The 16,219-nt window shown below is 37.9% G+C and overlaps 1 protein-coding gene across 2 annotated transcripts in view; it reads left to right on the plus strand.

Annotated features, from left to right (window-relative positions):
* The window catches only part of inppl1a (inositol polyphosphate phosphatase-like 1a), a 180,404-nt gene that overhangs the window by 110,174 nt on the left and 54,011 nt on the right, over window positions 1-16,219 (plus strand). For both annotated transcript variants that reach the window (XM_051926536.1, XM_051926535.1), the window contains exons 14-19: window positions 3,896-3,992; window positions 4,095-4,233; window positions 9,875-9,974; window positions 10,318-10,406; window positions 11,742-11,823; window positions 15,331-15,420. In XM_051926536.1, the coding sequence (XP_051782496.1) occupies window positions 3,896-3,992; window positions 4,095-4,233; window positions 9,875-9,974; window positions 10,318-10,406; window positions 11,742-11,823; window positions 15,331-15,420 (597 nt within the window). The remainder of the gene's footprint in view (window positions 1-3,895; window positions 3,993-4,094; window positions 4,234-9,874; window positions 9,975-10,317; window positions 10,407-11,741; window positions 11,824-15,330; window positions 15,421-16,219) is intronic.

Here is a 16,219-nt window from a genome sequence, read left to right on the forward strand (position 1 = left end):
TACAAAGACCTCAGGCAGAAGGTGGCATGGCTCTACCTAATTTTCAGTTTTATTACTGGGCAGCAAACATATAAGTCATAAAAACCTGGACACAAATAAATGAACATACACAGGCCTGGTCCGTAATAGAAATAAAATCCTGTAGTACTTCTTTATACTCCCTGCTCTGCTCTGCTCTCCAATAAATGCAAGTTATCGCAAATATACTAATAACCCAATTGTGCTTTACTCACTTAGAATATGGAACCAAATTAGAAAGCATTTTAAGATGGAAAATCTTTTATCGGTGGCACCACTGCAAGAAAACCACCTCTTTCAACCCTCGCAAACATATCCAGTATTTAATACCTGGAAAAGTTTTGGGATTAAAATGCTCAGAGATCTTTATATAGACAACATATTTGCATCTTTTGAACAATTATGTTCAAAATTCAACCTCCCAGCTACACATTTCTTTCACTATCTTCAAATTAGAAATTTTGTTAAACAGAAATTGCCTGATTTTCCCCACCTCGCACCCTCCACAATGCTGGAAAAAATATTGCTCATTGCCGAGGAATTAACCACCCTATCCGTATTATATAAAATCCTATTAGAGTCCCTACCTTTCAAAGATCCAAGAGGACATTGGGAAGAAGATGTCTTAATCAATATATCAGAAAAGGAGTGGAAGGTAGCAAAGCAGAGAATTCACTCGAGCTCCATATGCACAAAGCATAGAATTATTCAACTAAAAATTATGTATCAAGTTCATCTGTCTCGCTTAAAACTGTCCAAAATGTTTCCAGGGCAAGATCCAACCTGCGAACGCTGCAACCAAGCTCCTGCCTCACTGTGTCACATGTTCTGGGTCTGCACCAAATTAACATCATTTTGGACAAAAAATTTTTAAGTGCCTTTCAGACAGCCTTGGGGTCACAATCCCTCCTATGCCACTAACAGCTGTGTTCGGTGTTCTTCCAGACGGACTTGAAGTGGAAAAGGACAAGCAAACGGTGATTGCATTCACTACACTTTTGGCACGCAGACTTATTCTGTTAAATTGGAAGAATCCTAACTCTCCTCTGATAAAAGTCAGTGGGAAACCGATGTTTTATATTATTTGAAATTGGAAAAAATCAAATTCTCAGTTAGAGGATCTGTACAAAATTTTTTCAAAACCTGCCAGGATCTGATCAATATTATTTTAGAATAAGAGAAATAACTATTACCGCATTTAATTCCCTTCTCCATCTCTTATTTACATATATATTTATTTCTCCCTTTCCTTTGCTTATTGTTGTCTTATTAAAAAGCCCTAAGCAATTCTCCTTTAACTAAGCTTTCCTTCTCAGGGGTGGGGTTTGATTTGTCTTTAATTTGTTTGGTTATAAATTGATCTATTTGTATGGAATGACTACAATAAAATTAATTAAAAAAAATAAATAAATAAATAATAAAAAAAAAACAGAGAAAAAAAGCCAAATCTGACATCATTTCACACACAACTCAAAAACCGGGCTGGACAAAATTATTATCGACACCCTACTGTTTCTATCCAGGATTTTTTTTTATAATAGAGAGATATATATCTAGAAACAGAAGGGACAGTCAGTGGATTAGCTGAAGCAGAATGGGGAATGATGCTTGGACAGAGAGGTCAGAAAGCAGTTGCTGGAGGCTATTCCAGAAGAGAATCCCATTAGTCTAGCTGAGGGAGAACAAGTAGTCTTGATGAGGAATTACTGGACATTGGGTGAGAAAGGTCTGCATGTTACAAATTTTGTGAAGAAAAAAAATAACAAAACTGGGTTTAATTAAGAAATGTGTAATCGTCCAGGATCTCACCAGGGTTCCTGACAGTATCAAATAGTTGGAGATTTATATCATCTAGATTCACAATGCTTGCACAAAGATCTGTTTGTTTGTGCTCCAAAACATCTCAGCTCATCTGTGAAAATTACTTGTAGTTTATGATTAAGCATGTATAGCCACCTATTGAATTATGTGTACTTCACTTTATCACTGATATAACTAATGATTGTAGTGGCAGAATGAGCAGAAAACTGTTTCCCTATGTGCAAAACAAAATATTTTCAGACAATATGGTAACCTAGAACATACCATTAACCTCTTATGGTGCTTATCAAAAGAAAAAAGAGGGAAGTATTATTTTCTCCTTTCCAATTTTTATTTTTTTTTTGTTTTTATTAGTGATGCACAGGAATGAAAACCCTTGGTTGAAGTTGAATTTCAGAAAACATTAAGATCACCACTGACTGCCAAATGCCTTTTTTTAAATTCATGTTCTACACATTTTTGGTGTCATTGCATAAGGCCTGAATTAAATCAGTTTTACTTTTGATTTATGCCTTTCATTGAAACTGCAAACTGTTGAAAAATCCTGCTGTTATTGAAGTCATTCTTTTTAAAAAGGGTGTATTTAAAAAAAATCAAATTGAAAATTCATTAATGAATTAATAAATAAAAACTGCAGCAAAATATAATTTAGTAAACAATAAATGATGACTGGCAGTATATAAGTCCATCCACCAATGTACAGTTAGAAAAGAACCAGAAAAGGAGGGCAGGTGAAGTACCACCAACAGCTTAGCCAATTTGTCTTGTCCAGAATTACTGTGCTCTCACAGTTTGCTGGTTTGTAAATGTGAAAATCTTGCACCCAGTCATTAATCATTTTTGTGTTGCTTTTATTGATTTGTAACTTTCAAACTCCCATCAGATTATCTGTACGTGGTTTATTATTTCAACTACTTTGTTTCCTGACTTCATTTTTTTCTAGTGTGATCTCTTCTACTTTTCCTCTCTTTTGTCCATATCTATTTGCTTTCATAAAAGCACTGCTGATTCTCGCAGCATGTCACTACTGTTGGTGTTCCTCATATACACCAAAATTCCTCATCGGTTTTGTAAACAAACCTATATAATCCTCTGAAGATGGCATCCAAAACCCATAATGCACTGCATTGGCTCCTTCCACATAGAACCACAGGTGATGTTCGAAAGTGTCATCTGTACCCCGTGCAAGAGAGGAATGCAATTAGCGGCACATATTTGCCAAAAAATGGGCATTTGTACTTATTTGGCTGAAAACTGAATGACATTTTTTACTGTTTTTGGCCAAATATTTTTGGTGGCTGAAATGTTGCTGAATTATTAATTTTTATTAAATTCAACAATTGCAATCATCCATCCATCCATCCATCCATCCATCCATCCATTTTCCAACCCGCTGAATCTGAACACAGGGTCACGGGGGTCTGCCGGAGCCAATCCCAGCCAACACAGGGCACAAGGCAGGAACCAATCCAGGGCAGGGTGCCAACCCACCACAGCAATTGCAATCAGTGAAGCATTTATATCAATTTTAAAACATCAAGATAAAGGAAATATATATTATCACCTGGGGCAGTGAAACACAAAAAAATGTTTATTACTGTTTCCATGCACCATAGAAATTTAGAGGTTTTCATATAATTATGTTTTTAAAATATAAAAAGGGTTTTACTTTGCATTAAACAAACCCTTACAGTAAATCTATACAGTATTGATCACTGTGTAAAGATGTTGCTTTATATTCCATTCTCTACATTTTTACAATATTGTTAATTTTGTACAATGAAAATTGAATATTTGTTTACAAACCAGGTATACAAGTCATTATTTTCATTGCATATTATGTTTGCCTTTTTAGTTTCAAGATGTACTTTAACAGTAACACTATCAAACCTTATATTGTATTTATGGATCTGTAATTAATATTGCTGTTCTGTACTTTGACTGACCACCCTCCCCCCAAACCCCACGGCAGTATATTAAACTAATTTAAGGAATGATGCTTTATATAACTGAATACATTTGAAAACAATACAGACTCTGTGTTTTTTACCTTTAGGTAATAAAGGGGCTGTTGGTATTTCCTTCATCTTTAATGGTACTTCATTTGGATTTGTTAACTGCCACTTAACCTCAGGGAATGAGAAAACTGCCAGGTAATAAGTTTCTGATTTGAAAGTCCTGTATTATAATTTTTAATACCTGTTAGCTAATAAACATACTTCACATGACCAAGAGTTATTTTTCATTTGCAATAGACGAAATCAGAATTACATTGACATCTTGCGGCTGCTTTCTCTGGGAGATAAGCAGCTGAACTCATTTGACATCTCGCTGCGATTCACTCATCTCTTTTGGTTTGGGGACCTAAATTACAGACTGGATATGGACATACAGGTAATGTGATTGATGTGTTATCTTTTATTATGTTCTGTAGAGGACAGAACTCTTACTACTTGTCATTTAGCATGTGGGGCACGCAGGAACTTGTGTCACTTGCCTGCATTTATGGACATCCATGTAAATAAGTACATCTTGAAATTACTCCCATCCATTACAGAATCTGCTTAGCCCATTTTTGGTTTCTGGTCCATCTCAGCAGGGTGGAGCCCACCAGGGAAGGTGCACCAGTCCATTGTATGACTCATTACAGAATATGTTGGGTTTTTTTTGTTGTTGTTTATATATACTGTTGCTACTGTTCTGAGTAGACATGCAAGTAAGAATTTAATTTTTCTCTGTATACATGATAGGAAACTTGAAGGCTAACGTAATTTACAAGAAAAGAGGTTTAAGGCTGTTTCCATTCTAAAACATATATACATATGTATGTGTAAAATATATATATGTATGTATGTATGTATGTGTATGTACAGTGGAACCTTGGTTTGCGAGCATAATTCATTCCGGAAACGTGCTCGTAGTCCAAAGCACTCATATATCAAAGTGAATTTCCCCATAAGAAATAATGGAAACTCAGATGATTTGTTCCACAACCCAAAACTATTCATATAAAAATGATTAATACAAAATATAAAGTAAAAATACATAAAGCAAATTAACCTGCACTTTACCTTTGAAAAGAATCATGGCTGGTGTGATTGAGTTTCTAAACTCTTGTGGGATTGCACCCAACGGGACGACACGCAGAAGAATGTCCCAAAGCAATCACAGTCTCCCAGCGCTGTAGCAGTTTGCCGTAAAAGCGAATCTGAAAAGATCGCGGACATGCTATAAGCGCCTGCCGTCGATGGATGAAACAAGGAACATTATAAATGTGCAGGGCCCTGCCTGACTGCTGTGTCTGTGTATAAATAACCGTGCTGTTGCTGTTTCATGCTGAATAAAGCTGGTGTTGCTAAAGTACTGAGACTCAGCTTCGTGTTTTAGGGTGCAAGACGGGGACTCGCATTTCACAGCACACACGCTAGCGCACACACACACACGAGCGAGCACACACACATACACACATGCGCGCGTGCACACACAGTCACAGTGCAAATGCTGTAGTAAACAGTATACGCTCGTACGGATGTTGACTATAAGTGAGGCACGCCGACTCAGACGGAGAATAGGAGACGATTGCCCACAATCCCGCAGCGAGAGAGAGATAGAGAAGAACCATCAGCTCAGTTGTGATCACATGACGCTCAGCAGAAAAAGCGTATACATACTACTCGTACTACGTACTACAAGACCTCGCTCGTTTATCAAGTCAAAATTTATTAAAAATTTTTGCTTGTCTTGCAAAACACTCGTAAACCAAGTTACTCGCAAACCAAGGTTCCACTGTATATGTACGGTATGTATGTATGTATGTGTATGTATGTGTATATGTGTGTGTATGTACATATATGTGTATGTATGTATGTATATGTATATATATATATATATATATATATGTATGTGCGTGTATGTATATGTATGTGCGTGTATGTATATGTATGTGCGTGTATGTATATGTATGTGCGTGTATGTGTATGTATATATACAGTGTGTATGTATATATATATATATAGTGTATATGTATGTGTGTATATACAGTGCATCCGGAAAGTATTCACAGCGCATCACTTTTTCCACATTTTGTTATGTTACAGCCTTATTCCAAAATGGATTAAAATCATTTTTTTCCTCAGAATTCTACACACAACACCCCATAATGACAACGTGAAAAAAGTTTACTTGAGGTTTTTGCAGATTTATTAAAAATAAAAAAATTGAAAAAGCACATGTACATAAGTATTCACAGCCTTTGCCGTGAAGCTCGAAATTGAGCTCATGTGCATCCTGTTTCCCCTGATCATCCTTGAGATGTTTCTGCAGCTTATTTGGAATCCACCTGTGGTAAATTCAGTTGATTGGACATGATTTGGAAAGGCACACACCTGTCTATATAAGGTCCCACAGTTGACAGTTCATGTCAGAGCACAAACCAGGCATGAAGTCAAAGGAATTGTCTGTAGACCTCCGAGACAGGATTGTCTCGAGGCACATATCTGGGGAAGGTTACAGAAAAATATCTGCTGCTTTTGAAGGTCCCAATGAGCACAGTGGCCTCCATCATCCGCAAGTGGAAGAAGTTCGAAACCACCAGGACTCTTCCTAGAGCTGGCCGGCTATCTAAACTGAGCGATCGGGGGAGAAGGGCCTTAGTCAGGGAGGTGACCAAGAACCCGATGGTCACTCTGTCAGAGCTCCAGAGGTCCTCTGTGGAGAGAGAAGAACCTTCCAGAAGGACAACCATCTCTGCAGCAATCCACCAATCAGGCCTGTATGGTTGAGTGGCCAGACGGAAGCCACTCCTTAGTAAAAGGCACATGGCAGCCCACCTGGAGTTTGCCAAAAGGCACCTGAAGGACTCTCAGACCATGAGAAAGAAAATTCTGTGGTCTGATGAGACAAATTGAACTCTTTGGTGTGAATGCCAGGCGTCGCGTTTGGAGGAAACCTGGCACCATCCCAGGCGTCACGTTTGGAGGAAACCTGGCACCATCCCTACAGTGAAGCATGGTGGTGGCAGCATCATTCTGTGGGGATGTTTTTCAGCGGCAGGAACTGGGAGACTAGTCAGGATAAATGGAAAGATGACTGCAGCAATGTACAGAGACATCCTGGATGAAAACCTGCTCCAGAGTGCTCTTGACCTCAGACTGGGGCGACGGTTCATCTTTCAGCAGGACAACGACCCCAAGCACACAGCCAAGATATCAAAGGAGTGGCTTCAGGACAACTCTGTGAATGTCCTTGAGTGGCCCAGCCAGAGCCCAGACTTGAATCCGATTGAACATCTCTGGAGAGATCTTAAAATGGCTGTGCACCGACGCTTCCCATCCAACCTGATGGAGCTTGAGAGGTGCTGCAAAGAGGAATGAGCGAAACTGGCCAAGGATAGGTGTGCCAAGCTTGTGGCATCATATTCAAAAAGACTTGAGGCTGTAATTGCTGCCAAAGGTGCATCAACAAAGTATTGAGCAAAGGCTGTGAATACTTATGTACGTGTGATTTCTCAGTTTTTTTATTTTTAATAAATTTGCAAAAACCTCAAGTAAACTTTTTTCACGTTGTCATTATGGGGTGTTGTGTGCAGAATTCTGAGGGAAAAAAATGAATTTAATCCATTTTGGAATAAGGCTGTAACATAAAATGTGGAAAAAGTGATGCGCTGTGAATACTTTCTGGATGCAGTGTGTGTGTGTATATATATATATATATATATATATATATATATATATATATAATATGTATATGTACAGTGGGGCAAAAAAGTATTTGGTCAATAACAAAAGTTCATCTCAGTACTTTGTTATATACCCTTTGTTGGCAATGACAGAGGTCAAACGTTTTCTGTAAGTCTTCACAAGGTTTTCACACACTGTTGCTGGTATTTTGGCCCATTCCTCCATGCATATCTCCTCTAGAGCAGTGATGTTTTGGGGCTGTCGCTGGGCAACACAGACTTTCAACTCCCTCCAAAGATTTTCTATGGAGTTGAGATCTGAAGACTGGCTAGGCCACTCCAGGACCTTGAAATGCTTCTTACGAAGCCACTCCTTCGTTATCCGGGCGGTGTGTTTGGGATCATTGTCATGCTGAAAGACCCAGCCATGTTTCATCTTCAATGCCCTTGCTGATGGAAGGAGGTTTTCACTCAAAATCTGACGATACATGGCCCCATTCATTCTTTCCTTTATACGGATCAGTCGTCCTAGTCCCTTTGCAGAAAAACAGCCCCAAAGCATGATGTTTCCACCCCCTTGCTTTACAGTAGGTATGGTGTTCTTTGGATGCAACCCAGCATTCTTTCTCCTCCAAGCATGACAAGTAGAGTTTTTTCATCTGACCTTATGACATTCTCCCAATCCTCTTCTGGATCATCCGAATGCTCTCTAGCAAACTTCAGACGGGCCTGCACGTGTACTGGCTTAAGCAGGGGGACATGTCTGGCACTGCAGGATTTGAGTCCCTGGCGGCGTAGTGTGTTACTGATGGTAGCCTTTGTTACTTTCTTCCCAGCTCTCTGCAGGTCATTCACTAGGTCCCCCCGTGTGGGGTCTGGGATTTTTGCTCACCGTTCTTGTGATCATTTTGACTCCACGGGGTGAGATCTTGTGTGGAGCCCCAGATCGAGGGAGATTATCAGTGGTCTTGTATGTCTTCCATTTTCTAATAATTGCTCCCACAGTTGATTTCTTCACACCAAGCTGCTTACCTATTGCAGATTGAGTCTTCCCAGCCTGGTGCAAGTCTACAATTTTGTTTCTGGTGTCCTTTGACAGCTCTTTGGTCTTGGCCATAGTGGAGTTTGGAGTGTGACTGTTTGAGGTTGTGGACAGGTGTCTTTTATATTGATAACGAGTTCAAACAGGTGCCATTAATACAGGTAACGAGTGGAGGACAGAGGAGCCTCTTACAGAAGAAGTTACAGGTTTGTGAGAGCCAGAAATCTTGCTTGTTTGTAGGTGACCAAATACTTATTTTCCACCATAATTTGCAAATAAATTCTTTAAAAATCAGACAATGTGATTTTCTGGATTTTTTTTCTCATTTTGTCTCTCATAGTTGATGTATACCTATGATGAAAATTACAGGCCTGTCTCATCTTTTTAAGTGAGAGAACTTGCACAATTGGTGGCTGACTAAATACTTTTTTGCCCCACTGGATATATATGTATATGTATATATATGTATATACACACACACAGTGGAACCTTGGTTTGCGAGTATTTTGCAAGATGAGCTAATATTTTTAACAAATTTTGACTTGATAAACGAGCGAGGTCTTGCAGTACAAGTAGTACGTATATGCTTTGTCTGCCGAGCGTCATGTTATCACAACTGAGCTGATGGTTCTTCACTCTCTCGCTGCGGGATTGTGGGTAATCATCTCCCATTCTCGGGCTCAGTCGGCGTGCCTCACTCATATAGTCAACATCCGTACGAGTGTGTACTGTTTACTATAACATTGTGTAATTATATATATATATATATATATATATATATATATATATATATATATAATAAAACAAAATGCGTGCCTCTTTCTCGACGCAAGTGTTGTCTGTATGAAGATGAAATGGTCATGTTGGTTTCCTCCAGGGATTCCAGTTAGTACAGACTCTGAGGACATGTATTTGTATTGATTGGTAACATTAAATTGTCCACATGTTGCTGTGTTTGGCATTTCCACCTGTGCTCAATATTCCAAATTATGGCTTCTGCCTTGTGCCCATTGTTACTGTGATGACTCCTCACTGAGTGAGAAGTGAACAAATCATAGAACCTAAGCAGTGAATTGAATACTGCTTCTACATACTTACTTGAATCACAGATGTTTACAATTTTATTTTAAATGCTAGTAACATTTTAGTCTAATGTAAAAGCATCTGTAATGTTAAGACACATAACAAATGCAGTTTCAGTTTTATTGCCCCTTCTAATTAGTAACTAGAGGTCTTCATTTTTTTTTCTAATGCTACTTTTCTATTTTTGTGTCCATAAACTGTGTGATTTACAAGGACAATATTTTTTTTCCTAGGAAATTCTAAATTATATCAGTAGAAAGGAATTTGAGGCTCTTCTAAAAGTGGACCAGCTGAATTTAGAACGAGAGAAGAACAAGGTTTTTCTGCGGTTTGGTAAGAATAGCAAAAAAAGTATTTTTAACTGAATAAGTATGATAGACTAATTTGTAAACTTTTTCTATAGTTTGGTGAGAAGAGCAAACTAAATATTATTTCTTAATCAAATTGGTATAGACAACTTATAGTTCTTTTGTTAGGTGATTTTGCCTTTTAAGTAAACAAAAAGTTAAAAAGTCCTTTTACTTTAATATTCACAAAAATAAAACAAATTAGGTCAGAAAAAATGAAATATTTTTTTGAAAATACATAAAATACTATATTTAAAGTTTCCAAAATATTATTGAAGACTTATTAGAATCATAAGTGAAATTTTCTAATTTAAAAAATATATTTGCAGCTGAAGAAGATATCACTTTTCCTCCTACCTATCGTTATGAGAGGGGATCGAGGGACACTTACGTCTGGCAGAAACAGAAACCAACAGGGGTAAATCAGTTTACGTTGCCAGTTTACAGTGACACTTTTGCTCTGTGATGTAGATTGAGTCAAATGATGTCACAAATGTAGCATAATGTTTTGTGTTTGTATCATTTTTTGTTTTTGTAAGAGTTGCTAGTTGATCAGACAGACTTCTTTCATCCAAGGAATATTCCCAGCGTGTCAAAAGTGAGCCTCTGGGTTTTTACACATGGAGCTATGCAATATACTCCACCAGTGGGAGCTTCACAGAAGGGATTCCCACTAGACAAACAAGCCAACTCCAGATCCTGTTTATTTGGAGGCTCAGCATCTCTTTTACACTTGGGTTTTTTTTTCCTGGTGGGGGGGGGGTTCTTCTCAAGCCTAGCAATTTAGTTCTGAAACATCAATCCATCCGCTTGTGTCTATGACCTTTTTGTTTTGGTCACTACCAAAATGTGTGTAATCATAAGTGAGTATTGAGACATACTGTAAATTGAACTGTCAATTGAAATACAGTATTTGTGCAAGAGCTTAGTTCCTATTTTACTTTTAATATCCAGTAATGCAGCGATTGCACAGATCCATTGGTAGGTCTTACAATCGCCTTTACTTTTGCTTGTGAAGAATACTCCACTCTCACTTCCAGAGTGCTTGTCAATATTTTATGGGGTGAAGTATGACCTCAGATTTGGAAGTGTTGTTTCTTATCCCATTTGCTTTGCCTGAAATCCACTCTGTTGTGCACCTGAGAGAGGAGTCAAATAAGGCCAAGAAAAATTGCTATCTACATATGTGAAAGATACAACCCACTGGTCCCTAGAGTAGACCCTCTCCCAGACAGGTTTGCGACTTTTAATGGATTAAATGTAATGCATAGTACAAGTGTAATTCTCACTGTGTAAGGACAGGGACTAAATAGCATGCAGCAGCAAGTCCTAAGATCTCATAACCTTGTAGATGCCATGAGATATGCAATGATAAGGCTTGCTAAAGCTTTTCAAGCGTGTGTTGACATATTAGTGTGCAGTAACAAGGTCTTTATTGGGTGTTCTTCAGTCTGGGAAGAATTTACAATGCTCCTCCTGGATCTTCCAATGTTCCACTGTTATCCTAGGTCTCCATTACAGTACTCCAGCATTGCTAGTATGGCAGGAGAATTCGGCCTTTGTAAAAATGCACCCTCTTTTTCTCTTTGTAAAAAGGTGACTGCTACCCTATACCACCTAGTTACCCTATAGCAAGTTAAATCTACTGTATATTGTTAACATGATGATTAAAACAGTGTATTTGCTTGTTGTCATTTATATGTATATTTAATATGAAAATGTGGGTATTGAACATTTTTTATTTGATTTCTAGATGCGAACTAATGTTCCTTCTTGGTGTGACCGAATTCTATGGAAGTCCTACCCCGAAACTCACATCGTGTGTAATTCTTATGGTATGTATTGTTGCTCCTGTATTGCTGAATGTCACTGTATAACCTTTACCTGTTTGCATTCAATTATTTTTATTCAAAGTGTTCAGTTAGATTAAATAACAGGAATATATTGAGCAATCATAGATATTTAGAGGAATGGTTAGTCTTTACTTTTTCACCAAGCATAGGTCATGTCTGTTCATATCTCTTGAGTCTGACAGATAATGCTGCTGCATCATGCACAAACACTTCAGGCAGTCCATATTTTAAACAAACAATTGCTTATATAATAATAGCCTATGTTTAGCCAACAATTTATTTTTGTCCCTATTTGCTTTTTTAATTCAAGTGCATACTTATCTGCACTAGAAGGATGGACTCAAGTCTTTTACCTTGTTATCTGATGCTCAGTGTACTATAAAGATCTGGTTGTTGTGTTTTGACCATGGCCCAACGCATGCAAACAGCTGTCAGGCATCAAGAGTACAATGTTGTATGAAACGATAATAATGACATACAATACTTTATAGAACAAAAGTGACATTACAGAGAGCCTGTTATACTTCCTTATCAAGCCACATTCCCAGTTGGCCTGCCAAGTTTTTTAGGATTGGTTCAGCAGCAGGCAAGTCTTTGCTCTCGGTGACTGTTTTATTTAATTAATAAACATTTTGTGATCAGAACTTCAGTTATTTAAAAAAAGCTGTTGTTTTAATTAAATAACTAAATCTTACAATCTTTTTTCCATTGAAAAATTAAATAAACTGCAAGCTTGCATTTATTATTGGTTTTGGAGCTTTGGGATTTCTGTTTCATTGCTCATACCTGTAGACCTTGTTGCAAAAATGGAATTCGTGAGATATTTTTAAAGCACGTTTCTTCTGCTCTCATTGAGTTACCCTGTTTTTCAAGGAAAAGTTTTGGGTTTAAGTAAAAATGTTCATTAATACGTTCTGGAACAAGGAACTAATCAAACTGACCTTTCCCAACCAGTTTCTCACTTCACTGTAATTTTGGGTTGTGCATTTTGCATGTATTCAGGAGTGCATGAAATTCTCCATATGCAATTGCATGGTGGTTATTCAGAATGGTCATGTTAAAAGTATAAAGAAACCAAAATGTCAATATTTAGATAGTCTTTGAAATTGTATACAGTATTTCCATAGTAATCCCAATTTAATCCATTGATTGCATCTGAATTGAAATTCACATTACATTGTTCAGGGGATGTAGTATGGCAATTCCTGTGCTCAATACATCAGGATGAGCCTAGCTATATATTTTTGGTCATGTATATCTGTCTGACATTCAGCACTTCAAGTTTCCTCATATTCTCTACTTCTTAACATCTCCCTGGTAGTAAACTGCTTTAGATCGTTCTGTTTTATAGATTTCTCCTTAAATGTTGGTTTAGGGTTGGGATATTTGAATATATTTGTATTCCTAAATAGAGATAGAGAAAAGCCAAGCAAAATGACACCTTTTATTGGCTACCTAGAAAGATTACAATATGCAAGCTTTCGAGGCAACTCAGGCCCCTTCTTCAGGCAAATGCATATTGTAATCTTTCTAGTTAGCCAATAAAAGGTGTCATTTTGCTTGGCTTTTCTCTACATTCATAATGGCTAACACGGTATAGCACCCTAGTACTATAAATAGAGATATAGAGAGTATTTTGATGAGGTCTTTGCTCTGTTTGCTCTTTTTCTTGAGGGAGCAGGGGTGGGGGTGTTGGCTAAATTTAATCCTGGTGCAAAGAAAACATTCTGTCTGAAGCAATCGAGGCTTCTAGGTTAAGCATTAAATGTTTTGTGTGTACAAATAGAACTCCACATATAAGAACATATTTGCATGACAAGGTTACTTTTGTTTAAAGATGACAGCTGATAGCAAATTTATGGTAAACGTATTCAATAGCTGAAGCTTCTGATTATTTCAAATACAGTAGATCACCATGTAGTCGCAGTTCAGTGTTCAAGGACTCGGGCTCTAAGGAAAAATCCGCGAACGACTAACTATTAATTGTTTGTGGAAAGTGCAATTATCCTCCGCAATTTTTTATGGCTTTTTTTCATGGCAATACTGTGCTGTACAGAGAACAGGAAGCAACCGCTGAGGGAAACGTGGTTTGGGATGGTGAAAGTAGCCAATCCGAGAGCGTTATTCATTTCTCCTTGCTGCTGATTGACTGCTGCCCTGTGATGCGTCTCCAGGTGAGTGGGTTTACCACCGCTGAGGGAAACGCGGTTTGGGATGGTCAAAGTAGCCAATCCGAGAGCGTTATTCATTTCTCCTTGCTGCTGATTGACTGCTGCCCTGTGACGCATCTCCAGCTGAGTGTCCTCGTGCTTTCCATTTTGTTATTGTATTCATTTTGTTATTCTTAAACGCACAAGATGTCGCCGAAACGCCCTGCACCTTCTAAGGCTTCTGGCACTGAGCCTAAGTCACCAGAGAAGTTTAAGACACTCCAGGAGAAGGTTGAACTACTGGATTTGCTCCGGGAACTAAAAAGTTATGCTGCAGTAGTGCGCCACTATGGCATTAATGAAAGCACCGCATGCTACATAATGAAGAATGAAGCAGCGATCTGGAGTGCCGTGTCTAAGTTTCTGTGATAGTGCCAAAAAGGTAATGACCGTAAGGAATAAAAATATTGTCAGGATGGAATCTGCTTTGGCATTGTGGATCACCGACTGCAGGAAGAAGAACATCCCCTTGAACGATAACATCATCCGTGAGAGAGCACGGAAATTGTACCAGCAGTTTGCTACAGGAGACAATGTAGCAACTTCCCATCACAATGTTCCTGAAACCTATAAAGAAAAGCCAGCACAAAACCCCACCAGAAGAATTCCCATCCAAAGATACGACGACTCCTGAAGCGCCTGAAGAAGAGGCGCCACCCAAGGAGTTTTAAATCCTCTGCATCGTACTGCACAGCTACTTCATCATCATCATCAATATCATTCATCATTCGTGAGTACCCGTACATTTTACTGTATTTTAATTAAATGAAATTATTATGTATTTACTCTACTTATAACAAGGAAAACTACAGCGCATACCAAAGAAAACACGCTTGAATGAATTACAGTACGTCTAGCAATAATATCGGTATTTTACATTCTAGCACCGTGGGAGACATAGCAGTACAGTACTGTACAGTATACGGGTTTACCTTTTCATTGTTTTTAGGTAATGTATTAAGGTAATTTTTTAGGTAATGTATTAAGCTGAGTTTGCAATGAAATTTAAGTGCTTTGGGGGCATACTGTATTTAGGGTTTAAACTGTAAAAACAGGCATTTTTTAAAGGCATTTTTTAACAACATCCAAAAGTCGTGGTTTTTCACAATTCAAGGGTGCTCTAGGAACGTGACCCCCCACGAATTTTGGGGGTGTACTGTACTCAGCATTAGTATATATTGAAATTATTTAGACAAAACTCGATTGTTGTTTCTTACATAGTATTTTTTTAACTATATTCTCATTAAAAAGGATAACTATTTTTTCTTGTCTTTGTTAGGATGCACTGATGATATTGTAACAAGTGACCATTCTCCTGTTTTTGCAACTTTTGAAGTTGGTGTAACCTCCCAGTTTGTCTCCAAGAAAGGTAAATTTAATCATGCTAAACAGATTGGTCTTGGAATTGGCCTACAGTAAATGTTCCTCCAATGGAAAAAAAAAATTGAAAGCAGTTTTATTCTATGCTGAAAACTGGCAATTATACATTAGTAAACAGTGATTGTATGCTAAATGTGTTGCTACAAGAAATTAAAATGATAAACATTCCTCGCAATAAAGAGGGCAAATATTCCCTAGCAGGCATACAGACATTAAAACTGAGAGATCCAGTCATCTCAGGAATTTACTGGTAAATGTTCCTGGTAAACCTGGTCAAAAAATCCAGGGCAACTACTCAGATGAAGACCTGCTATAATTCATGATAATTTCACATTTTTGGGAAAATTATCAGAAAAATCATAAGGTGTTAAGGCATCTTCATGTATAATATATAAATGAAGCAATCATAACAGATTTGTAGGATGATGATTGTTTCTTGGATGTTTGCTTTCTAAGCTTAGCAGGAAATTGAACTGATTTTAAAGTAGGGGAATAATCTCTGTCTAAATGTGGTATCACTTTTGAATCTCATCTCATATGACCATGTTCCACCTGCTTCACAGGCACTGCTTTACACCATTGAAGCTAATGGTATAATCCAGTGACAGTAAAGCAGTAATGAAATGGAGTCTCATGTGATGTGATGTCCATACCTCTGTGTGTCCTAGTTGCTTCATATTTGCCTCTGCTTTTTTCAGTATTCAGGCCATAAGGTTGTTTATGTCTCCAATGTATGTGTCTATTTCAGACGCACTGTACGAACTAATGAATAAAATGAAGTCCACACC

Source organism: Erpetoichthys calabaricus, chromosome 4 (assembly GCF_900747795.2).
Source record: "Erpetoichthys calabaricus chromosome 4, fErpCal1.3, whole genome shotgun sequence".
Lineage (NCBI taxonomy): Eukaryota > Metazoa > Chordata > Cladistia > Polypteriformes > Polypteridae > Erpetoichthys > Erpetoichthys calabaricus.